This window comes from Camellia sinensis, chromosome 5, assembly GCF_055761805.1.
Source record: "Camellia sinensis isolate YWXY chromosome 5, ASM5576180v1, whole genome shotgun sequence".
Classification (NCBI taxonomy): domain Eukaryota; kingdom Viridiplantae; phylum Streptophyta; class Magnoliopsida; order Ericales; family Theaceae; genus Camellia; species Camellia sinensis.
In genome coordinates this window covers 65655642-65682730 of record NC_138965.1, presented here as the reverse complement: position 1 = coordinate 65682730, position 27089 = coordinate 65655642, and the positions used below count along the sequence as shown (strand labels likewise).

The 27089-nt window shown below is 34.8% G+C and overlaps 2 protein-coding genes across 5 annotated transcripts; one reads left to right on the top strand and one right to left on the bottom strand.

Moving 5' to 3' along the window:
• Positions 1-305: 305 nt before the first annotated feature.
• On the top strand, positions 306-15135 carry LOC114279892 (putative apyrase 6). The gene is given in 8 exon segments (XM_082869038.1): positions 306-952; positions 1625-1737; positions 5110-5217; positions 7119-7173; positions 8361-8516; positions 10272-10369; positions 11175-11371; positions 13824-15135. Coding segments are annotated over 8 exon segments (1554 nt in total). The 5' UTR covers positions 306-378; the 3' UTR covers positions 14077-15135.
• Positions 15136-16143: 1008 nt separating this feature from the next.
• Positions 16144-25865, bottom strand: LOC114270950 (mitochondrial outer membrane import complex protein METAXIN). Of its 4 annotated transcripts, XM_028212574.2 has the most exons (7): positions 25692-25813; positions 25470-25653; positions 21531-21865; positions 21307-21383; positions 21116-21176; positions 19018-19183; positions 16144-16578 (listed from the first exon to the last, which is right to left on the bottom strand). In XM_028212574.2, the coding sequence occupies exons 2-7, from the start codon at positions 25624-25626 to the stop codon at positions 16394-16396; spliced, it is 981 nt and encodes a 326-aa protein (XP_028068375.1). In that variant the 5' UTR covers positions 25627-25653; positions 25692-25813; the 3' UTR covers positions 16144-16393. The 4 variants fall into 4 exon arrangements, with proteins under 4 accessions (XP_028068375.1, XP_082725165.1, XP_082725167.1 ...); XM_082869039.1 differs by having other exon boundaries at positions 19033-19183; positions 25470-25865; XM_082869041.1 differs by having other exon boundaries at positions 19033-19183; positions 21648-21865; positions 25470-25865.
• Positions 25866-27089: the final 1224 nt, after the last annotated feature.

The following is a 27089-nucleotide window of genomic DNA, read 5'->3' as shown; positions in this document are numbered from 1 at the left end:
AAAAATAGATTAATTTCACAAATAATTTGAAAAGTGGATTAATTCTCCAAAAAAAATTTAGAATATTAAAAAAAAAAAATTCCCCAAACCAGCCCTAAATGACAAGATCAACAATTTCACAATGATTAATTAACAAGATTGACAAGTGATTTATTGATATTATTATTATAAGTTAAAAGTTTCATTTTTTAAAAAATAAAAATTTTAATAATTTATTACAAAGACAGAATCCTAAAATTAATTATTAATTTTTTTTTTTATTAATTTTGATTGCACTTTTCAAAAAAAAAAAAAAATGGTTCCCAAACAAACAAACCAAATTTATGAAAGTGTAAAGCAAACCCAACAGAGGGAGCTTGACAATCAATCACCATAGCCATGGACTTGTCGAAGCTCCAATCTAGGGTTTCATCTTCCTACATCCCACCCCACCGCACTCAGCTCCACCCTCGCACCATCCTCTATCCCAACCCCAGGGCCTCTTCGTCTTCTTCCAATCGAGACAAATGCCTCATCCTCTTCGCCTCCCTCTTCGTCTTTCCTTTCCTCTTCTACCTCTTCTACACCGCCCTCGGCGTCCACCAATCCTCCAAATTCGGCGAATCCAAGACCAATCTCTTCGGTATCATCATCAATGCCTCCCCAACCCACTCTCGAATTCACGTCTTCGAGTTCCTCAACCCTGGTTCCACCTCTCTTGAGGTGAAGCCGGGGTTGAGTTGGTTTGCCGGAGATCCAGAAGGGGCTGGAAGGTCGGTTGTGGAGTTGATTGAGTTTGCCAAGAAAAGGGTTCCTAAAAGTGAGTGGAGGAATACTAAGGTGCAATTGATGGGTAGTAGTGAGTTGGAGAGGGTGGAATTGGTTGCAAGGGAGGCCATTTTCGAGTCCTGCAGGCGGGTTTTGTGGTCCTCTGGGTTTTTGTTTAAGAACGAGTGGTTGGCTATAATGGAAGGTTGGTTGGCTGGCTGGCTTTTCTTTATGAATGCTTTTATTTCTCTTTTGAGTTGCTGGTTTTTATATAATTGAATTGATTATGGGTGTTGCTAGCAAATGTAGTAAGGCAGATAAAACAGAACAACAAGAAAAACTGAAGAAGAATCCAAGCACTTTTTATTGAATTCTAAACACTTTTCGTTAAAATTAATACAGTTTTCAACTCTTTTCTATTCTGATAATTTTAAATTTGAGATCTTGCTCATCCACCTATGTTGGGTAGTTGAGAGACCAGAGATGATCCATTTAGTGTGTTTTGCTGTTCTTTATTACCATGTGGTAAATGCCACGTGATACCTTGGGACTACCAAATTATTTTATGGATTTATGATCTCATTTATTAAGCTCATTGTTTTGAACATGCTGTTTGCTTACTAGTCTTTGGTGAGAACCTTGCATGATGTATCGGACTAGCTATTAATGAACTAGGCTTAGGATTCGGCAACTTGGTAATGCAATCTATGTTTATGAGATTTTTTTTTTTTTTTTTTTTTTTTGGGTCTGTACATTATTACCCAATGGTTAGAACGGTAATTGATTCTCATGTGTAGAAAGTCTGCTAACTAATTCTCATGCGTGGAAAGTTTGCCAACTACTGATCTAAGTCACATTGTGTATAATCCTGACTCAGGTTGAGAAGAAGCTCTTTATGCTTGGGTGGCTGCGAACTATGCTCTTGGAAGCTTGGGAGGAGAACCTCAAGATACGACTGGGATTGTTGAACTTGGTGGGGCATCTCTGCAGGTTCTTTTCATTTTCATAGTGACTTTGCCCATAATTTGTATTCTTGTTTTAGCCGGTGGATACTAGACAGGCACACAAACAAACTAGTAATTTACTTGAGTGATGCACAAGTTAAGGTACAAAACTACAAATATGATCTGCTGGATAGGAGGAAGACTGTCCTATGTTCCATGAATTTTTGAATGATTAGATTGCCTTATATTTTTATAAAATGGATAGACAATAATGTAGTAATAAGAAGGAAAACTATATTTGAACTTTCCAGTAACAACATTATAATCATGTAAAAATTAAAAAAAAAATTTACTATAAACATTACACAATTTTAAATTGTCTTTTATAAACTAACAATATTGTAAATTATATATTAATTACACAAGGTGACCGCTGGTTATGTATAAATAAATTTTGAAGTCAAATGTAGATGTGTTGGCTGTGTTTGGAAAAGTCTGGCCAAGTCTAATTGTGCCTAAATAGTTGATAAAAAGAAAATTCTTGTAGGTACATGGTCCATTTCCCCGCATGGTTATGCCAGCACCATGTCATCCTTTCCATGTGCTTGTGTCTCACGTGTCATTCTCTTGAGGCGAAATTTGGAACAGTAGGGTATCACCATGTGTCTTGCTGATCCCCTTGGGATCAAATTGTATTGATGAAAGCTAACGTACGTGTGCCTTAACTTTGAGCCAAGGGAACAAATCTCCTAGAGCCAGTCTCCTAAAGGCACTCCTTATACACTCGCTTGGATGCGCTTGGTCTCCCGTATCTTGGCTGAGCCGTTCTCTACTCCAGTGTGTCCCTCCTCCAGTCATGACAACTCCCTAGCCATATCTGGGTATGGCCAAGTGGCTCTCCACCCTAGTCTGTACCTTCTAAGCCTCATTATCCCTTCTCTAATGGAACCTTGATGTTCTCATGCTGGCCTAAGTCAATAGGGACCCTCTCAGGTTTTGATGCGGTCATAGGGTGGCTGAGCGCTACCTTGTCACCCTCATGCGGTACTTTTGGGGTCATGTGGCTTGGGGCTAGGGGTGAGGGTTTTTTTGGTCCCACCACCTTTGAAAGACTTGCATTATGTCCTGTCTTAAACGAAGATAGACCTCCACAAGAATGTATTATAGACCAAGATGAAGGCATGCAATGTGCTTTGTACCCCTTTGTACTTGAGGAACACATCTCACTACCATTGTGGCTAACACTACTACTTGTTACGATCATGTCACTAATGGAGCGTCAATTAGGTAGAGAAAACCCCATCTCACGTGCCCACTTGGGCATGTTCCCTTAGCATGCCAAGCTGAGTTGTCTTGACCCCTTTAAGAGGTCCTTCTCCATCCATGAGCAAGTAATTTCCTATGTATTGGAGACTTGGGTTCACCATACCTCTACTATTGTCATTCTCTTTTTCTCTCTCTGTCTCTTTCTTGAAGGTTGTTTTAGCTATTATTTAGTTGACTTATGGTGGTCTAGTGCCAATTCATTGCCTACCTTACTTTCCATAAGGTTCCTTTAATTAGCTTTACTCACCTTTGGCCATCCACACATCTACATTGGGATTTGCTTTGAGGGGATGGTAGGTGTGATATTAGGGAACACAATGGACGGAAAATTGTAAAATTTTGATGATTGTGAATCATATTGTTAAAATTTGGTAAGGAGTGGCTAGAGTGGTGCACTTTTTTGGATAACTGTAGCTGGTAAAACCAAAAAAATAGTGTGATTGAAATTATATGAGGGATTGCATGTGATTCTCCTAGAAAGCTCAACAATGTTTTAAAGCTACAATTCTGCTTGTTTTTGTTTTCTACATTATCATGTATGCAATGTAATTTAAAATTAAAAAATAAAAAATAAATTAAAGGAAAAAGAAAAGAGAAGGAGTTCCAGAGTGAATATGTTTTTTGTTGGTACATTGTACAATGGTCTACTTTCTAATGAATTTTAAGAATTTAACATACCTAATCATCAATTGCATACTTATCTCTTCACAGTTGTCTTTGTTTAACTTATTCCTTGTAACTGTTATTGTAGAAGTTGTGCCTTTGCAGCCATTATTTTGAACTTGGTTACTTTGGCAATATTCCTCCTCTATGTTTCATAGACGCATAAATGGTTGTGCTTTACATATCGGCATATATACTTGCGCGTTTAAGTCTTGGAGAGAGACATTTTCAGCTGTACTGAACGAGATTAAAGAGCCATAGCACTTCATATATATTTAAGTTCTATATTTCATCATTATGAAGCTTGCTGAATTGACTTCCTGTGGGAGTTAGGAGTATAGGCTGTCTTAAAATTTCCATTACCAAGGTGGTCAAACCAAATGCCTGATTACGGCGATGGTACACCGTGCCTCAATGCCGTAGTGGTCATGGCATGCATCCCATAGCTTAATTGCTGTGGTTATACCACACAACTTACGTTAATTACAACGGTAATTGTAGCCGAGGTTTTAAATAGCAGTTGTTATGTATCGTATCTGCCGATACATAAGGGATTTTCGACTTTCAATACCATTATTCACTGATATATCAGACAATACTGTCTGATATGGGCCGTTATATGACCGTATCATCGATACCATTATTTAAAACCATGGTTGTACCACACGACTGATTAACCTAGGCCAGAGGCATGGACTAAATAAGTCAAGGCCTTTGGCACACACCATGAGACTCTGGGGTCTTGTGGCTTGGAGGCTAGAGGTGGAGGTTTTGTCATAGCGCCAACCTACTGAGTCGGACCGCATTGGGTCAGTCCTACTGAAGAGAGGCTTTGCCACTAAGCTTTATTTGGAAAGCCTTCAGAATCAAGAGACAATCTTAATTGCCTAACTTCCTTCTAATAGCTTAACAAGATCCGTAAGGATATGACAACCATCTTGGACAGTTTGTTTTGGTTAGATACTCACCTTTTACAGATAAAATGTAAAAGATAGTACTCTCCTACATCACATTAAAATACTTTAAATTTCAGGTCGTCTCCAAGTTCTGTACAACGATTCCATCTTTCTTCTTATCATACCCTTTGACGGGTGCCTTTGATATGTTTTGCCATTATTCAGTGAGCCTATTACCATCTGGTCATCCCACTCCTCAGACAATTGATGATAATAATATGTTTCAAAAGCATACTGGAAGCATGGGATGTGATTGCAATGACATGGTCTAGTAATTCATATTTACGATTTTATATAACATGTGGTATTGTCTTTCCACTATCCTTTTCTTGGTTTTGAATATGTTAGTGAATTTTTCATTTCATTTAAGTGAATGATTATTGACTCATTGTACTGAGATATTTACCTGGGTGAACATTAATCATTTAGAAGATTGGGAATTCTTTCCTGAACCAGTTGATGTATGGACGCAGGTTGCATTTTCTCCTAGAGATCCACAACCAATGCAACTTTCACAGATTATCAAACTGGCTGGAGTGACTTACAATCTGTATACGAAAAGCATACCTTACTTTGGTCAGGTGTCTCTTTTTTTATTATTTTGGCATTATAATTCTTATGACATTGGTGTTTAACTTTCTCATGTTTTCTTGACTTTATTATACCATTGTATGTTGGTTTATTTTTTGCATAGACACTTTGCTTTAATCTTTTCTTTGGTGTTTTTGGGGTGGGTTGGAAGGTAACCTGAGAAATCTGTTTCAGTTTGAAGATGTCTTGTACTTGGGTTTACACTGTAGGTTAACAAAGTCAATGTTACTTGCAAGAACTTCTTTCTTAAGGCACACCTAATAGATTATATAGTTCCTTTTATTTTTATTATTTTTGAAGAATATGTTGCAATGTCCCCTGAGAACTGTTCTGAAAGCATATTTTAATGTTTGAGCAGATTCCTATAATTCTTGTATAACTTCTGCCAACCTTAAAACATTTCTGACCGCCAAAAAAGAAAAATGAAGATACATGAGTTGAAAGTGGATGAGGAGAGAGAACATCAACCTCAAAACACCTGACCATCATGGACCCATTTACTAGATGGGGTGGCAAAAATGACTCCTGCAAATAAAGTAGTGGGGGTGGTAGGGAGAGGGGGAGGTTCGGTAGTTTTAAGTTATGAAAAGTTCAAAATTTATAAAACTCTCATAAAGTTGTGTTATTATTTGAAAGTATAGAAATGTATTGTGAGTTGTTTAGTTAAATCACATACTAATTGGTAATACTTATCCAAAAAAAAAAAAAAAAAACGTAATGGTAACTGTCCACAGGATCATATGGGAAGGAAGTTGAAAGCTCGAATGGCAAATGCTGAACAACTTTTGACATTAGATTTATAATTGTGCAGGCTTTGATTACATGAGGCCATTTACTATGATTATGTTAACTCGTAAATTTTTTTTGGAGAAGTTTGCCATCATTTGAGAAGTTTCTTTTTACTACTTAATTCTTTTTAAGTAATAATTTGTTATTCATCCCTAACAATGTCCTGTCGGCACAACATTATTTATTTGTAAAATTTTGAGGAAAAAAATTGGTTGGAACACATATTGTTTTGTGGAATAGGAATACGAATATAATAGGCCATGCTCTATGAAGGACGGTTGGAACATGCATAGTTCTACATTGTTTCCGTATTTGTCTAGAGATGTCACTTTCTTTGAGCCTATTCCTTGTTACTCTAAGGCTCTTTCACATGATCTTACTCTTCTTGTTCCTAGTCTCATTTTTCCCAAGTAGTTGTTTTTCCTTAGTTGTTCATCAATCATGACACATTTGTTCTTTTTGAGAAATGTTTTCCCTTTTCTTCTTATGTATATATGGCTCATAATCAGAATCAAACTATATGTCATGTGTGACTTGAGCAAACACCAAGGGCCTTTGCCCTTCACATCCCTTGGATAGAGAGAGGGTGCTAGGGAGGGCATAAAAACAGAAATAGCACTTTATGTTAACATGCATATATGGCTCATGATTTTCATTGGGTATTCTTATGAAGGTCAACTGCATCAAAGGGTAAATGGCTGACATTGAACTTGGTAAATAAATTGGTTGAATAATTGAAAAATCCCCATATGATAGAAGTAGAACAACTCTTTATATCTATTTGCTTGAGGTATATTTTGTAATTTTATTTTTTGTAAGATTTTTCATTTGTGATGTATCTAGTAGTAGGCTATTACTTCTGATCATTATTCTAAATATAAGTTGTGCAGTCTATAAGATGACAAAGACAAAGGAAAACAGAAGAAAGTAAACTTTCTAAATTTGTAAAATAGTGGATGGCAATTGCAGACAATGAATTCACATTCTATCCGTCCTTTCTTTTTCAAGGAATTGATTGTTACTTAATTTTTTTAATTTATTTTTTATTTTATATTTTTACAAGAAGTAAAAGGGGAGGACTCTGACCTTTGTTCTTCTACAGGATGCAATATGGGAATCACTTTGTGATCTACACAACTCAAAAGACTTGTTAACTTGTAAGTTTTGTAGTTTGAGTATTTCCTTCTATTTTCCTGTGGGATAAAATTTGATTAGTTTGTACTTGCAAACTATCAACATATAGCTGTTAGATACATAGGAGGTTGACTTCTAATTGCTTATAGAAAAATTCTTTGGTTCTTTGTTCTTACATTGCTCTCATGGCTTTGTTTTGATATGACACCTTCCATGTCTAGTGTGATCAACATATGTCTGTTGACTTTTCCTTGTAACATACATGCTCCTATGTTGTATTTACCTATAACAACTTTCCTTTTTGAACAATAGGTGTTCCTCTCCCACAATTATAAACTAATTCCATCACAAAATTTATTGCAATAGAATTACTTATAAAAAAACTAATTCTATATATTTGTTGCCCATACATCTCCAAGAATCCAAATCATCATATAATTTAAAAATAAATCGTTTAGTTTTGGAAATGAAAGACACCTCTAGGATTATTGAGGACATGCTGATACTAAAAAATCATATAATTTAAGTAAGCATTGATATGGAGATAGGATATAAACATCATACAATATCGACATATTGATTCGGCAAATCCTAAAAAATGTTAGATAGTGCAATGTGGATATAATTCTCATACATTGATCAATTTATAAAACAGGCTTAACAGCAACTATGAGCTTGAAAAGGTGAAATTGATTATTATATTATGTATACTTTCATCATTTCCAATTCTCTTTGCTATCTAAGTAGTTATTTTGTACACACATTTAACCTCATTTCTGCAATTTCTTGAGCAATTATTGCTTTGTTGACTGGCTTCATTGTCAGCTTACCTAATTTTTGTTTGACTACCACATTTGTCGTAGGCGTAATGCAGGCAATAGGTGGTTTGGCTTGGTTGAGCAATGCAATGCTAAGAAAAATGTTTCTACTGCAATGAGTAATTTGTTTGGAAAGAAAAATGAAGTGGAAAGTACAGCTTTGATTCATTATGGTCATAAAAAGATAACTCTTTTTTTTTTTGGCAACAAAATAAATTTTATGGTCATGAAGATAACATTGTTTGATTTTAAACAAACTTCTCATAGCATTGCTTTTGTGAGTTGTGACCCAATTTATACACGTTTCAATTGTAGTGAACAACATTCCCATGATTATTTTATGTTATCCAGTCATTTATCTTGTTACAGTGACCTTTAGCCTAATTTTGCAGTTTCAAGTTCCAGAGAGGATATTGCAAGTAATCCTTGCATTCCCAGAGGGTATGACTTTGCATCAAATGCAAGTGATGCAAAACTTTTGAGATCTTATGCGGTGGGAAACTTTTCTGCATGCAAATCTGAAATGATGGCATTGTTGAGGAGACGAGGTAAGCTGGCTGTCTAGTCTGTTAGTATAAACACAGTACCATAGCAATTCTAGGATTTAATTTTCTAATTGATCATATTATTTTGATAATAGCTGTAAGAAATAAATGCCATTCCTTTCTTGAAACATGTGTAGCACACACAGGAACTCTCTTAAACAAGTGACCATTTTTAGTATAAATGAAAGGGGATTACCCTGTACATGCGGGAACTCTTATGATAATTGGCATTTTTATGAATTAGAAACAGACAGCAGAGAAATAAGCAAGTGTTACCTAGATCTTTGTTTTTTTTTCAATCTCGCAGTTGAAAGAGGGACATTTATAGAGCCAATAACGTGTCAGACTTTTGTTTTTCTCAGTGACTACATAAAATATAGTGCTAACAGCTTCAGTTATTTTCATTGTTAGTCTAAGCATGAGCCAGGGTTAAACCATGATGATTTGTTTGGCTTCTCATACTGCCAAGCAACGGTAATTGGCCATCTTATTTTTTTAAATAAACATGGAAAACAAACAAGGCCTAATATTTACATGATAGTTTTTTTCCCCTTTTTCTAGGAATGAATTGTTTTCTCTCTCTCTCTCTCTCTCTCTCTCTCAAGGAATCACTATTGTTACGCATGTATGAATGAGAGCTCCATTGAGTCCAGAAAAAATAGTCTCTTTGAATCTTCAGTTGCACCTCAACTTTGAAGGTCGCAGAGTTGATGATATTATTCTTTGATCCTTCAAAATATCCAAGAATTATTAGTAGGTTTTGTTATACTTGGATTCTTGAATATAGGCATCTGCTATAGCTTGCCATGAGTGATGCAAGATGAAAAACTTCTTTGTTCTGCTTGATTGCTGTTCCAAGTATAATTATTCATCTTATGTTCTAATTAAGGGAATAATAAAAAAAAAAAACCAGAAAGGTAGATTGGAAAAGTTCCCTATACCATGAAATGTTTTATGCTAGAAATTACCATTATACTTATTCATGTTTGCTCACTACGAGTGTGACACATGATGATAGCCTAGAGTTTTTGTATTCTACTGTTTATTGTGACGGAAAAGTGGTGGGTTAATAGATTAAACAAGGGAAATAAGGTTAGGGTTTGTAAAATAATTGATTCCAAGCAATAGGTTAATATTATGGTGATCTATGAAGCACATACACTCCAAATTAGTCCTAACCATGTTCGACATGTGTCCGACACATATAAGCCTCAGACACACCAGGATACATGTTAAACACTCCACATGGCATGCCTATTTTTATTATTAATTTTCGTTTTGGATGGAGACACATCAAAGACACACCCTAGGACACATTTGACTTGTGATTATTTGTTTTTACGTATAATCTATTTATCATTATATTAAATGCTTTTGATGTTTGTGAGGTAATGGTTTATGATTGAAAAATAGTTTTTTTTAACGTTGAATGATGTTTAAATTATAGACCAGGTTGTTTATCCAAAAAAAAAAAAAATGTCATAGATCGAGTTGTTTTTACATGTTGAATTGGTTGGTTTTTCATTAGTTTTAGATGTCTATCAATGTAATATTCATATACATAGCAAATAAAAACATGGAGCTCGGGCCGTATATCCTCTTTTTAGACTTACAAGGCAATACGTTCAGAGACTTTTTGTTTGGGTCCAAAAGGATAATATCACGTCAAATGACCATGACATATATTTAGATACCATTGTTTTCTTCATCATCATTCACTGCAAATTATTCTCAGTGATGGTTTCATCTCATGTGCAGATATATGCTTGCATCCACCTTGTGAAAGAGTATCATCTTCCCTTGTTGAGTTGCAGAGCCGGCTTGTTCCTCCAGATAAATTCTTCTTTATTTCTGAGGTTTGTTATCAGTGACATACATTGGAAGACAGCAGTATATGTTCTTATTCATATTATAATTTATAAAGTTTACATCTCTCTCTCTCTCTCTCTCTCTCTCTCTCTCTCTCTCTCGTGCAAGCTGAACAATGCTTTCTTGAATTTTGGGTGATTTGGATTTGGATTTGGATTATTTCTACCTTAGCTAGGGCTGCATCAATAACTTATGATCCCAATTAATGAAATTCATTACTGAAAAATGTGAAATATATTTAGATGACAAATGGTATCCTAAAAATAGATTTCAAAGTTGCTAAGTTCCGAGAATGGATCCCTACGGTTTGGAATGGGAATCACATGGATTAGCTATTCCTGGAAATCACAAGTGTGGAAATGAAGCAGCCATTCCTAAACACTGATTCCCACAAACAAAATAAAGCTGAGGTGAACTTGCACAAACTTAACAAATTTAATGACCTTTTTGTAAGTTTTATTATTTTTACTTAGCAGAAAAATTTACACAAACATCATTAACTTGGTCCTCTAATGAGCCTTGTAGAATTGAGTAACCTATACCGAGATTCACTAATAAAATGCTTATGCTGCCGAAAAATGAATTGCAATAGCATTCAATTAGGATACGTAAAATTGCCTGCCAAAACAGTTTTTGGACAGTATCACAAGAATAGACCATATCATACAATGCATCATGTGTCATTTTTGAGTCACCATCCCAATTTTGCACCATTGTCTTCACATGGATTGATTCTCTCTCTCTCTCTCTCCTGTTTTTAGTTTACTAAATTTTCTTTTCAATATTGGACAGTTTTTTGGCCTTGCTCCGACGACTACTTTATCAGAGTTGGAGGCAGCTGGCCATCATTACTGTGAAGATGATTGGTATCAACTGAAGAGAAAATATCATAGCACTGATGACCTGGATTTGTTGAGATATTGTTTTTCTTCTGCATATGTTGTGGCATTGTTGCATGACAGTTTTGGTATCCCAATGACTGATAAGAGGTAAAGTCCCCCCCCCCCCCCCCCCCCCTTCTCCTGAATAGTTAGCTTTGTCATCTTGTTTCACATCTTATTCTGACGCATATTTGCAAATTTTTTACAGTAAAAAGGGAAAAAAAAAATGGAGAGAAAAAACCGTATATTCTTATTCATTAACCACAAAATCTAAATTACTAAAATGGTTTACACTGATAAAATAGAGTGAAACCCTAAAACCTTAAAAAACAAAAATAGTATCAAACTAAATATATAAGAACAAAATACAAATAATACAAAACACGCATTCACACTCCTCCCCCCTTCAAACTCATGATGCAAGCCCTGTAAGCATCGACAGTTTGTTAGGTAAGAACTGAATTCGGGTAAACGTGTGATTTTGGTGAAGTCTGCAATTTGTAAGGAGGAAGAGATAAAGGCAAGATTGGTGGTACCTGATTGAAGATGATGAATGAAATTACAATTAATCTTGATGTACTTTGTGCACTTATGGAATTGTGGGCGATCTGAATAGCACTCTGATTATCGCAATAAAGACAAGTTGGAGATGAGATGGAGACACCCAAATTTGATAGGAGCCAATGAAGCTAAACAATCCTAGTTCACGACATTCGACCTCAGCCATAGACTGAGCAACAAGTCTGTTTCTTAGTTTTTCACGAGAGGAGAGTTACCAAGAAGTACACAAAAACCAATAGTAGACTTACAATCGGAAACATATCCAACTCAATTATCATCAACGTAAGCTTGAATAGTCAAAATGAAGCAAAGGATAACAATAAATAAACTCTTTAAATGCTCACTACACAAATAACCTAACCTAAAATGTCAAAGATAAAATTGACTCAAATTCTGATTTAGACATACGAAGATATTGTTGTGGAAGAGAACTCCACAAGAATATGCAAAATCTCCATCATATATAAGTCACTAGTCCTATGCCCGATCTTAATCTACTGTTTCGACTTTTGATCTTGAACAACACAACCAAAAGAAGAAAAGAGAACATCAAATCCTGAATTAGAAAATTGACTGATAGATATAAGTTAAGAGACAATTGGGGTACACAGGACAAAGATGTAGAAGGAAGAACTAGAGCTCCACATTCATAGGAGATGCAATATTTGGTTGTTTAAGTGTGTTATTAAGTGTGATTTTCTATGATTTCGATGGAGATAAGTGCTATTTGGAAAACTGTAGTCGAAGCTCCGTTTGGCACTAGATTTCAAACAAAATAAGTTTGTTTGGCCCTATACGCTGAAAATCCTAAGTTTTTTCGAACAACTAAGGCTGAGTATAACTAGTTTAACCAACTTTGGGCCGTTCGGTAGACATCAACTCATCAAACTTGATTTGTTCAGTTCAGCTATTGTTAGCCAAACAAACCAAGTTTGCTTGGGTGTTGTTTTCCAAACAAATCAAGTTTATTCAGCCGTAGTTGTCACCCTAATGTCATCCTCCTCTGTGGTAGAAGAGATGGAAGAGGGAAGGAGAGAGGAAGAGGGTGGGTGTAGAGAGGTGTGAGGTTTAGGATGGAGATATGTTTGTTATTAGGAGGGGTTTAGAGTGAGAGAATAAAAAAATTAAATTTTATAGGTGGGTGTAATAAGAAAGTAGGTATAGAGATTTGAATCTGTGTTGTAAATAGAATCTCCCACAAGAGCAAGGAAAAGAGATTTTAATATGGGTCAAAATACAGAAATACCTTTCAGATTACTAAGCAATTAAATGTAGGATAAAGACATAATATATAACACTCCTTAAGGTTGGTGCGAAAATATGTCTCATTCCCAACTTACAAACAATGGAATGGAGAACCTTACTCTCCTAGTAAATAGATCAATGAATTGATCTTTTGATTTCACAATTGGGATATAAGTCAAACGCTTATTCAACTTTTTCTTGATGAAATGTCTGTCAATATTGATATATTTTGGTCTAATGAGCTATATTAATAATATCCTTATTATCGCAATACAACTTCAAGATTGAATTTGAGGATTTCACCATGATGGATTTGAAATAACAAAGTAAAATTAGTTGTTTGAATTCCCTTTCATTTTAAGGCTACAATGATCATGATAAAATGCATGTCTTCTTGCTCTACTCTATCTTCTCTTTTAGTTTCTCAATCTATCTATTATTGTCAACTTTACTATATTTTCAAAAAGTTTAACCTCAAATCCCTTCTTTTGAAATCCCTCTATCCAAACAAAACATTAATTTCATTCCAACTTGCATGTCATTATTTATGTTGGCATGTTGTATGTTGCTTCATCGCTTGTTATTGTTCACTTAGTTTGTCAGTGTTGCACTTTTCACAAGTGTTGAGTTAATATTTCAATGAAAAGTCAAATTTTCTTTTGCTATTTCCACCCTTACATGCTGATTTAAAATTTAAAAACCATGAGAAAAAAATTCCTATCAGAATTTGACGACAGAAAATTGTTGTACGCAGGATTAGATTTGGCAATCAGGTTGGAGTCATTCCTGTTGACTGGACTCTTGGAGCTTTTATCCTCCAAACTATCCGGGAGCCCCTTCAATTGGAACCAAATGAGCTGGGCGAAATTGTTGGAAATGACGCAGTCACTTATTTCTCATTGTTTGCAGTACTTTTAATAATGGTACTAGGTGCATTATTTTTATTAAAATGTCAAAAACCACAATTGAAGACAATATATGACTTGGAAAAGGGGCACTATATTTAGAGATGGCAATTTAAAACCGGCCCGACGGGGACCCGATCCCCCGACCCCGATTAGAGCGGGTTTTCCCCGAAAATTATCCCCATAGGGTCGGGGATGGTATTAAAAATTGAATCCCCGATAATTTTCGGGCCGGGGACGGGGATAGATTTCCCAACCCCGGCCCCGCCCCGACCCCGGCCCGATTTATCCCCGACAATTGCCCCGAATATTTCCCGAATGTACCTAAGAGATATATATGTTTTGATTTTGACTCTGCTGTTAGTCATTCACATTTTAATATTATTTCAGCCCCTCTCTCTCTCTCTCCCTCCCTCCCTCTCTCTGGGCGCAATGCTGCTACTCACGAGTCACGGCGTCGTCCGATCTCCCTTCTCCTTCGGTCGATCTTCCTCCTCCTCCATTATCTTCGGCCGATCTCCCTCCTCCGCTGCTGTTACTCATCACGGCATCCTCCCCCGTCGCCTCTCGCGGGCCGGCCTCCTCCTCTGTCGCCTCTCGCCTCCCCCTCTCTGCCATGGCAGATCTAAGAAGATCACTCTGCCACCGTCGATTGCGTCCTTCTCCACCAGATCTGTTTCTATCTATTATTTATTTATTTTTAATTTTTTTTTGGTTGATGATGTTGCTGCCAAAACCCCCTTTGACCCAAACATACTGATACTGATGTTGTTGATGATTTTTTTTTTTTTTTTTTTTTATGATGTTGCTGCTGTTAATGTCTTTGTTGATGAAATTTTTTTTTTGGATGATGTTGATGATGAGTACGGGGATTTTCCGGGGTCGGGGAAACCCGATCCCCGTTGGGGGCGGGGGTGGGGGGAGTGGTGTGTTCCCCGTCGGGGATCGGGGCCGGGGACGGGGATTTTTGTAGTTTCGGGGATCGGGGATGGGGAGGGTGATCCCCGCCCCGCCCCGTTGCCATTCCTAACTATATTGTCACCCGTATGCCCGGGTAATTTTGTCTTTAATTTCTTCATTATCTATAAAAGAAAAGAGAAAAAAAAAAAGTGTTTTAATAAACTTGGCTGATTTAGATTTCTCTGAACCGTGTAATATACATGAGGGAAATTTGCAAAATAGCATTCACACGATTGGTGAAGATGTACAGGAAGTGTATATGATGGTCTCTTGCCCATTTTATGGTTCCTAATTGAATGGACGAGCATCATAGGAGTTTTGCATATGATTGCAGCTTTGGGCAATATAAATTGGAAATATTCTTTATAATTTTATTTGAATTTCAATTTAATCACTTCTGCCTATGTTTGGATCATGAGTTTGGGTAGGATTTAAAAAAGGAAAAGAAAAAAGATGAGTGAAATGTAATTATATTTCATTGACATTTCATTTTCATTTTTTGTTTTCCTTTCTTTTTTAATTTCTTATTCAAATTCATGAGCTAAACACGCCGTTAGTATAGCATGTATTGTTTTTTGTCTGAAATACTAACAGATTATGGAGGGAGTATACTAAAACGAAAATGAAATTGTAAAGTTAAAAGTGGTGAAATTAAAATTATGAAGATCAGAGTAAAATCTCATTAATTTACTCAAAAAATGTCAAATTGAAGACCCTTTCTGAGGCCAATTTGTTCAACCAGTCAGACAGTAAGCATTGAAGCGAAAGCGCGAAAGAGAGAGAGAGAGAAAATATATGGGGATTCAGAGGTCTCAACTCCAGATTCATTATAACCAAATCTTCTACTTAAACTAACCGAAACCCAGGTCGTCAGAACATCTAAAAATCCAGAAGCTACCCAGATAAAATGAAATCAAATTCAGTGTGTTAGAGGTCTGTTTGACATTTCTTATTTCTAATTTTAGAGTGCACTACCCATCTTACAAACTCACTTCTATCTTGTATTATCAATCATTAAGCAAATACTCTGCATCCAAACACAAAATCATCTCTTACAGCCTTTCTTGTCTTCAATTAACCCATTCCTTTTTATTTTTTATTTTTAAAATTTCAGTATAAAAATGATCAAATTACATAACAAAACTAAATAAAAATGGTGTGCACACTGCACTAACAGATTATTCACAAACTGCACACTCAGCCAATCCATGGCAAAAAGAATTTTCTTCAACATTAAACTAATTATTTCTGCCAAAAAATATAGTTTTGACCTATTGCACAAATCATATTAATTGTCTACACATGGATGCAATTTTTCCAAAATTTCAATGGAAAATGAAAATGAAATAATGGGAGGGAAAAAATCCACTTGGGCCATGGCCTGCAGCCAAGGAAAGGTAACCCGCATGTGAAAGGAAAAAAAAAAAAAAAGATGCTCAACTCATAAATGTATTCTCATTTAGTCATTGTAATTCAAACTGTCATCGTCATCGAGCTCTACTTCAGCATCATCTGACCCACCAAGGAGTGACAGGAAAACTAAAACTGCTACCAGCTGTGTTACCAAGAAATATTTGGCCCGTCTTCTAAATTTTCTCTCTTCCTCTGTCTTTTCCTTCTTAGGTTTGCTCTTGGGTTTTGAACCTAAAAGGATAAAAACTCAGTTACTCTTACAATTATGCTTAAAGAAAGAAAAGGCAACAGAAAGACATATAGTTGGAACCATATCTCAATAGCCACAGATCAGTTCAAAGAAGAAAGAAATATGCAGATATAACAGTTAAAAATCATCACTACAATCTTTGTAAAGAAACAATAATAAAAATTCCCCACTCATGACAGCTAGGAAGCATGAATGAATTTATCAACTACATTCCAAATGCAACCACAAAGACCATAAAGATTTCCCCCAAACAGAAAAGAAAAGAAAAGGAAGGAAGAACCCACTCACCCAAGCACAAAGTACTCAACTGCAGAATTCTAACTAGAGTAGAGGGACAGTTCAAACCATCAATTGAATGTTTTATTATCTCCAGAAATATATTAATATGCTCCTCTCAAACCTCAGCAAGTACTTAGATAAGAATGCCATAACGCAATTTCCAAAGGAAATCAATGCGACACCCATCACCCGTGTCATGTGTTTTATATTGCATTGAACACAAATCTTGCTTCTCTAAATAAAACAAAAATTTTGGAAAGTCGAAAGAAATTCAAGGTTATAATATCATTTCCAGGCTTGTAGGCCTGTGATTTTCCAGCTAATAAATAGAAGAGGCCAGGAGGGTGAATTTCTCATGTTACCTGGAATGTGGACTTGTGGAATGGAAATGTTGTATGCCACATGCTCTAAATTGTGGTACAATAAGAGTAGGCTTGTATAGTTTACACTAAAAATTTACACTCTATTTGGGAAACTAGGAGACAAAAGATTATGTTTTCTCTCATACTCGTGTGGGGAAGTAGGAGAGAAAAGGAAAGGAAAGAAAAGAAAATGATTTCTCTCCTATCTTGTTTGGTAAAACTACATAAGAGAAAATAAAAGAAATGTTTTCATGTTATATTACCAAAATATCCTTTTTATATTTGGTGACCATACAAATGAGGACATGAGTGTCAATATTTTTATTTCTTTTATATCTACAAGGATATTATTGGGATTATGAATTTAATAATCTCCTAGTTTCTTCTCTCCTAATCTCTCCACTTTTGGAGAGATTCAAAAATAGGATTTGAGGAGAAATTGGTTTCTCCATTTCTCTCCTATTTGGTAATCCAAACAAGTGATTGAAATCCATTTCTCTCCATTTCATTTCTTTTCTCTTCAAATCACTCAAACCAAACAAAATGTTAAAGGTATTTTTAGTCTGGCGAAACTTTATAACAATTAGACATCCAATAATTTTTTTGTTTTTGTTTTTTCAAATTAATCATATGGCAACACATTTTTATGAATATTATGGCTCATTTTTTATGTATTGTCATGTTAAAATTTCACTACCCTTAAATTTGAGGCCATTATATTTGTTTTTTGGGTAAATTACACTCACCTTCCCGACGGTTTGGGAAAAATATAGTTAGCTACACACTTTTAACATGATTACGCAGGTCTCTCTTAAGGTTTTAATTCACATAAGTTAGGCCCTTTTTCACCAGTAATTTGTTAGTTGTATGAATAAAAAAAATGATATCGTCGTCTCTTTTATACTAAAATGTATATTTATCTTTGTTTATTTCAGTGTTACCCACTACCTGCATTAGTTTCGGTCAATTTACTAAAAAAGAGGTTAGTGTAACTATGTCAAAAGTGTGGGGCTAATTGTATTTTTCCAAACCTCAAAGGAGATGAGTGTAATTTAGGCTTGTTTTTTTTTACTCCGAAGGAAACCCTGAAATAGATTGGAAAAAACTTATGGGATTGTTTTGGATCATGAAATTTAACGTTTTGGAAAGAATGTGTACCATATTTCGGAATGTGCGTTCCAAAAAGGTAATTCGCTAGGTATCAACATTTTCGGGTAACACTCATCAACCTCTGATGTTGGTTGTACAGCTACTAATATCACCAATACACTAAAATAATAAATAAATAAAAGAAATTGCGTGTATCAACAGATTCACCAAATTGTCCAACAAATTAAATGCTACCACATTATCCAGGCACTCAAAAAGGTAAGAAAGCAACATTATTCAAAATTTTTATTCGTTTTGCCAATACCAAGAAGCCAACTAATGACAAGATCTAGCATAAAACCTATCCACTTTCTTCATCAATACCAACCAGCAACCATAATCATGAAACTAAAGCAAAGTTTGCAAATATCTGAGATATGAAATAAAGAAGAGCCCCAATCTACCACCAATGTCTTTGGTTACCCGTCAGCCAAAATGACTGAAGGCAATGTTTACCAATGGCATTTCTATTTTAGGCAGCAAAAAAAAACATAAAAAACCTTAAACACTTAACTGACACATAAAACTGTGGCCTAATTTATTATAGTGTCCAATAGAGACAATATGGAATTCAACACCACAGAAATAACTAATGAAGAGATCCATGAATGAAAGCCAAAAGTATATTACACCAATTTGAAGTACCTCCCCGTCTTTGAAATGATGACGATGGATCTGCAGGGAATGGTGGAGTAGAAGAGGATGAACCACCGTCTATGAACTCCATCTTAAGTTTATCAGCATATTGTACTAGATTAGAATGCTCCACAAGCTTGCTCCGCAGAACTGATGTGTCCTATTAGTACATAATTAAAAATTGTCACGCTTTAATAACTCAATCAAAGTAAAACTAACACCAACAGTATGGGAATTGTCACTGCATCCCATATTGGTAGTTTCTATTTAAGCATAGTGTATCTGATAACAATATAGTTTATTGTAATATGCACTGTATAATACATATGTCCATGTGCAGGTTGTACCCTTTAATTATCCTAACTCTTAAGACCCACTTCAACCAAGTTATCTTAACTTTTAAAGGCCGGCACAAGGGTGTGAAACAGTTAGATAGAAACCCAAAAACCAAATAGACATACCTGAGTCGATATGAAATAGGCAACATGTAGAATTATAGACTCAACAGATATGACACTGTTTTGCTGACCTAGTGGTTCATTTGAGTCCATGAATACTCTAGAATTTAGTCAGTTGATGCAGATACGAATCTAATGCCCACAAAAGAAAGGATGGCAAAATGATTCAGTACTTTTAGCTATTTTTATGAATCTTTTCCGAGGGTGACTGCCTGCCAAGGGACTGAACACTTACAACTGTGGCCGCAAGACAAACATTTTGAAGTCCATTCCCAAATCTCTTCACCAGTTGGTAAAAATGGGAATCAATCTTTTGACTTTCATGGAAATCTTACTATTCAAGCATGCCGCTTTTAACATCTCAAGGCACCAGATTTTATGCAATCTTGTACTCATAGCCAGTGTTCTATTTCTAGCTAATATCAATTTTGTGTAACAACGTAGAAACAAGTACCAGTCAACTCTAACTGATTTATTTGTTATAACCTCTGTTATCAGAATCTTACGATTCGCGATTCGATTCGCGATTCGATATGCAATTTTTGCAAAATCGATACGAATCTACGAGTGAATCTATTTTGGAAGTGAATCTCTACTGAATCGCACGATTCACAATCGATTCACGATTCGATTCACTTTTTACGATTCATGCAATTTTTGAAATTATTGTGTTCGACATATTTTCGACTCATTTTTTTCATCTTTTTAGTGAAAATGACATAATACAACTTCTAATAGCATTTAATACCAAAATAACCAACATATATATATGATTTGTTATTATTTTAGTGATTATGGAGTTTTTTATAGGAACCAATCAGATTCAGTCAGACCTAACATATTTTTAATATTTCTTCTCATTTTTTCCCCTTTAAAAAATTGTAATATATCTTCTAAAGATGTTTAAGATTAAAGTTACAGTATGAATTATCTATTACTATTTTGTTAAATTGAATATTACATGTGTGAGGTTAATTATACCTTTTAAAATATTTTTAGGCTTTAAAATAAAATATCCTAAATAATTCTTTCTTATTATTTGCTCACTCTTACTTAGAAAAGTATATATGCTTATTGTCCAAATATCAATATCATTGTTAACTATTGTTACTTTAGAAATTAATAGTTTGTCTATTTGGTTATTATCTTTATTAAGAATGGTTGATAAAAAATATCTAAAAAAAAAAAAAAGTAAGATGGCAATTTTATATAGGAACCTTTGTTAACTTCTTACCTATTAAATTACGTGATTATCATTCAAAATAACATTTTTATTGATTTAAGTTTAAATATTTTATATTCATAAGATATATTTAACATCTAAATGTGTAGATATATGTTTTTAAGTAATTTAGAAAAAGTGACCGAATCTTTACGATTCACGATTCGATTCGATTTGCGGTTCGGTACGAGGCCATTTCGATTCACGATACGAATCCCGATTTGACAACTATGGTTATAACAAGGACCAATCAACTCTAACCAATATGGAAAAGAGAAGGGAAAATTTTGTTTATTTTTTCATGCATAATATATACCATAAGATACCAACTTTAGCATGAATACAGGCATAATAAACCACAATCATCTTTAACAAAGATCATCAAAATGATGCCGTCAATAAAGGTACTCACAGGTAGTGCGTGAAGTACAAAAAGTGCATGCCCAAGGAAAACTGCATCCAAACTCGTTGGCCTGTAACCCCAGAGCACATTAATTTTATTTATCATCTCATTAAAACAAATTTAAGGCTTTGAAAGTTGCTTCGAGTGTTTAATATCTGAGTGAAGTAAACAAAAATTAAAACAGCATATGTTGTAGTCACCTGCTCTCAAATAAAAAGGACTGATCCCCTAACCTAGTTGATAGAGCTCCATAAGCAACTGTTGCTCTCCTGTAAATCTGTCCAACCGAAAATTATTGAAAGTGCACACTTAAGGATAAGTGCAAGTGCACATTTTTGTAAGAAGAAAGAGAAAAGGTAAAATCAACTCCTCCAGCATGTGCTATTTTAACAAGAGAGAGGAGAGAGAGAGAGATGGAAAGTACCTCCTCTTCTCTTCGGTCTGCATTTTCCTTTGTTATTTCAAGTAGTTGTTTTGTAATGCGAACTTGCTTGAAATACAGAAACTTTCCAATTGGCCATGGCAGGTCAGAATAATATACCTTGTGTGCAGAACTTCCATCAGAGCCCACCCGTAGTTCATACATCAGTGCATCTGCAAGCCATGAATTAACCATTGCCTTTGTGGATATCCATTCAGGGACAGAATGAACTTCGGAGTCCAAATCAACAATACCATCTTCTTTTAAGCTCTCAATAACCCCACCCTTCTCATTGTTGTAGGCCACATAAGTACCAGACTCAACATAAGGAATTTGATCTAGCAAAATTGAAGTCAAAGATCACATTATGATGACAGCAATAATAGCATTTCTTTGCTCACTAGAATAAAAAAGGTACCGAAGTTTGGTTATAATTTAATTAACTTAAAACATAAAACTAATAAAATCATATTACACAAACCTATTGTGTTTTCCAACTCGTACACAATAAAAAACCAGCTTAACCACTCATTTATTTCAATACCAAATAACATGGTTATACAAGAAAAGCCTTCACCAACTTATGGACTCAGCTTCTCAAAGCCCTTTTTCCATTTTGCTTTATCCAGGCCATTACATGGATATGCCTAGTGTCAAGAGTAAACTGTAGGACAAGGTAAAGGATCTAATTCAAACATAAACATAAATATATCCCTCGCTATAGTAAGTAGAGACAAAACCTTTTGACTCAACTCAATAAAGCCCTCCCCCCCCCCCCCCCTATTTCCTTATCTCACTGCACATCATTTCTTGGTGTTGCACTTCTTAGCAACATACTGGAGCATGACAATGTACTTTTAAGGGGACATAACAGGTGTTGCAAGAATGCTTGTAAGGCCGAAGCCTTAATTGCATTTGAAATCATGTTAGTCATTGTTTGTTTTTTTACTTAAGTTTACTTGTAGCAACTCTACATGTGTCATGCTTAGTGCTTCATGTTTTACACAACTGCTCCCAATCCAACAAGGAGAGTTGTGCGTTAGGTAGCTTGACAACTAGCATGTCAAAATCCTTATGAACATGAATCTTGATATGAATATGCGAGCAAGGGTTGGGGTGTTACCTATAAGCAATGCATTGTGCTTGTATTCGGGCATTTCAAAAAATAGGCAAGGGGACTGCATCTGCACCTGGGTGAGGTGAAAAATAGATGTGTAATACCCTAGGTATTACTTGTGTGTGGTAATTGTGCATTTTGTGTGTGCTTTATGTGACCACACTCTATGCTTCAATAAAAAGGCTATGTGATCATCTAAAGATGTAATGGGCTCCTAGTAAGAGAATGTTATGTGGTCAATGCTTGAATAGAGAAGATGCTCAACACTTTAAATGAATTGTCCTCTAATATAGCAGATTTTGTATAAACAGATGCTCTATAATAGCAATGCCTATATTTATGTGATTACTTTTCTCGTTGAAACAAGTCTTTTAGATATGAAAATTAAAAAGGAGTGATGTCCACTGTGTGTGTTGACTAAAGATTTTAGTAGGGGACACTTGAATGAGAATTGTTTAATTGCCTTAATGATGTTTGGATGGTTAATCAAGGTGCTCAAGCAATTTGGTCCAATGGCTACTACATTCTCAAACTGTGAGTGAAAAACTAACCGTAATTAGTTAATCTTAAGTATGATTAATTAGCATAAACATGATTAAGCTTAAGTGAGACTGTTAATGCTAAGCGTGATTAACCAAGGTAATCGATATTCATTACCTTAACTATGATTAATTTGTGTCAATCAATGTGATCAGTGTAAATTGTTGAAGTACACACCTTTTCTTGTGACATCGCCTAATTGCATTTGCCTACAATGTTTGTGACACGTGTTGTATTAGATATAATTTTGCATGTATAATTTTTAATAAAATATAAAAGTGCAGAGACAATCACAAAGTCGTCATTGTGAAATCTGAAATCATTATTTAAGAAAATAAGAGGGAAAGTGAGGAAAAGCTAAAAAAAAAAAAAAAAAAAGGGAAACAAAGGAGAAGCCTTGAAACTCAAAATGAGGTATAATTCCTTATCCTTAGCCTCATTCTATTTCTATGATATGAAAATAACATGATTAAAATAGGTTTAGAAAGGGCATTTGATAACAATTAAGATTGAATTACATGTTTATGTATAATTCACTCTTTTTGGTTGGGAGATATCCGAAAGCATACTGGCTTTACTCAAACCAAAGCCTCTATAATCAAGCAAAATCACCTTATCACAAGTAGATGGTGCCACCCAATCAATATCCACCAAATGAAATAGTTTATTTCTTATCAGTTTATGGCTCAAATTTATTAACTTGACTTGATAGTTTAAAAAGGAGTCACCAATTCAATGGTTAAAACTCAGCAATCAACCTTGGGATTGTGGGTTCAAATCTGAGAAAAGACACTTTGTGCAAATAATGCCAAAAGTTAGAACTGTACCCAATCTATCCCTCCTAGACACCTATTTTTTTGTTAGTTTGCACTTATAGCAACAACGATAAAGAATAATTGAGCATCTCTAATTGAATATTTCCCTGACATGCAAATTGCATCAACATGCCCTTTGAAGTTCAGGCAATGCAAAGCAATTAACCTTAATGGTGATGTAAAACCCCAATCCACCCTTGGGTCTTATTAGTAGTTTCAGAAATGCTTCCTCACTGTAAATGTTCGGTGGCACATGACATCATGGCCACTCCAAGAGCATATTGAGGTCCACCGTCTCATAGGCTCCACCAAAAAAAATTTGTACCAAAAATCTCTCGTACACACACACAGACACTCTTTTCATGTATTTTCTTTAAATCATTCAAAATTGATGTTTATAGACTTAAAAAATTAGATCAAATTTCGATGACATTGGAATATTAACAGTAAGCCAGTGATTATAGCAGAAGAGCGGCAATCACAGTAACAGGGTTCCTATAAAGTACAGCACCAAATAATCCAGAAACTAAAACAAGGGTAAAGGAATCCATCTCACAAGTATATTTTAATTAATAAACACCGTAGAAAGTATATTTTTTTTTAAAATTCTATTCGGCAACTAGAGATAAGTTCTGAGGCCCCTTAAGATAAAGCATATATAACCAATCACAGCCGCCAAATTGGACACTAAGAAGTCACAAATTATAATCAGCTGTCCAAACAACTGGGATTAGCCTAGCCCAGTGGCTAGAAACCCGTGTAGTTCACTACAAAGTCATGAGTTCAACTCCACCTCCCCCCACCCAATGTACCAAAAACAAAAACAAAAACAAAAATAAAAATCTCTAAAAGAAGGGAAGTGTTTGGATGTGCAAGGTACATACCATATGCACTTGCGTAAGTTCTCACAAATATATATAAGTTGCCACACAAAATCGCGTAAGTTCTCACAAATATACGTAAGTTGTGATTTCTCAAATTTTTATGAGGTATCTTACATTACGTATGTTTGTGGAAATGTGCACAATTTTGTAAAGTAACTTATGTATATTTACGAGAACTTACGCAAGTGCATATGGTATGCACTTGCACTCTTAAGAATTGCCCCTAAAAGAAATCACCCTAAATTCACCCACAGTGGTGTGGTAGGGTTGAGTCATAGTTGGTTGACTCTAAACAAATCAATAACTTACATGCAACGGTTCACGCTATTGGTATAAATTTAGGGTTGATGTTTTAGGGGTCTCAATCATTTAAAAAAAAAAATCCTTCCCAACAATCCAAGCATACCACAAATTGACATTAAATAAAACTCAATAGAGAACTATAGAAATAGTAAACAAATCCCAAAACAGTTAGCTCAAAACAAAGAAGAGATGCAAAATTCAAATCTGAAAACACTTGGGAGACCAATAAATTTGCACCAAAAAAAAAAAAATCTACAATAATGAGAATGAAGAGAGAGTGAACCTGAATCAGGGTAGGTAAGATTGAAAGCCAAATTGAAGGGAAATTGAGCAAATTTGAGGTAAATGTAAACAGGCAAACATGAAGGGCAAGCTGTGGGGAGACCGAAACATGATTTTCTCGCAACAAGAGTCACCTCTTCATCCATGTGTATGCGCATATATATATATATAGAGAGAGAGAGAGAGAGAGAGAGAGAGAGAGAGAGAGCGATGTATATGTATATGTATATGTATATGTATATATGTATGAGTATGAATTGCTTTATATAATGAGGGTTTTGTTACACTGGTTTTGAAATGGTGAAGAAGAAGAATGAGAAGCAATCATAATATGATTTTGCTTTGACGAAGGGAAGACACATAGTAAACCCTAGGGGTTTTTTCCTGAAACGGTGTCGTGGCAAGCTGACGGTTTCTTGGGAAATTAACTAATGACATGGTGGTGATTTCGGTAACGTCACATGCCTATTAATTAGTGTTATGATATTATTATCAGTAATGTTAAGGATCACGAAAAATATATCATAAATATTATCATGAAAGATTCTTAATCTTTAGATTACTCATACAATAAAATACTACACATTAATTAAGGTCAAGTTTGGCATCTATTAAATAATACAAAAAGTCAAAAAAATCACATCACCTCTCTAACACATCATATCAAACCTAACCCAAACCCAATCCATATAAGCCAATAAATCAAAAAGTATACTTTTTTAGAACATCCCAAATCAACCCTAAGACTAATCAAGGAATGAAAAATCTTCATGATGTATTTCATGATATATTTTTTATGATTCCTAATATTACTCTATTATTATTGACTACACTTACTATATAAGTTATAAATATTTAAAACAATCCAAATGATACTCTATTCATATATTAATGTATATATTAATTTATACATATAACATAATTCTGGTTTATACATATAGCATAATTCGGGTGATACACTATATAAGTTATAAATATTTAAAACAATCCAAATGATACTCTATTCATATATTAATGTATATATTAATATAAATATTTAAAACAATCCAAATGATACTCTATTCATATATTAATGTATATATTAATTTATACATCTGGCATAATTCGGGTGATTTTGGGTTATTAGGGTTTACTTACGTGTCTATATGTTTGGTAAAGAATTTTGTAATTTTGTCAGGGCCCTAGCATTGCTTATAACACTTTATTTATGCATTTTAATTCTTCGAATATAATTTTTTTTTTTTTATAGAAATGCCTCTTTTAGAGCATCTTTAACGTTGTGGTTGATAAAATTAAAAGCTAAAAATTAAATGTTAAATTTTTTAAGTTGAAAATTTATTTTATAAAAATTAAGTAATAAATTAAAATAAATTGTTTAATATTGATGGTACAGTACAGTTCGTTCTGGGTGGATGGGTCGGACTGATCCAAGCTCTCTGGGTTCCGATTCAAGTGGGTGAGTTCTCCAGATGACCTGCAAACAAGTTCAACGGGGAACAGGATAGTCCTCCGGTGAACCCTCCGACGAGTAAATTAGTAGAGGAAGCAGGGAGTACCGAGAGAGAGAGAGATGGATATAGAAAAGCTTAACCTTCTTCTTGTCTTCGATTCTTGCTTATAT

Excerpts from the sequence above, each read along its gene's own strand:
- LOC114270950 (XM_028212574.2), bottom strand. The coding sequence starts at position 25,626 with ATGCGCATACACATGGATGAAGAGGTGACTCTTGTTGCGAGAAAATCA. Across the intron at positions 21,177-21,306 it reads TCCTTTTTATTTGAGAGCAG|GCCAACGAGTTTGGATGCAG; the intron begins GTGACTACAACA and ends CTGGGGTTACAG. Across the intron at positions 16,579-19,017 it reads GGGAGGTACTTCAAATTGGT|GTTCAAAACCCAAGAGCAAA; the intron begins GTAATATACTTT and ends TTATCCTTTTAG.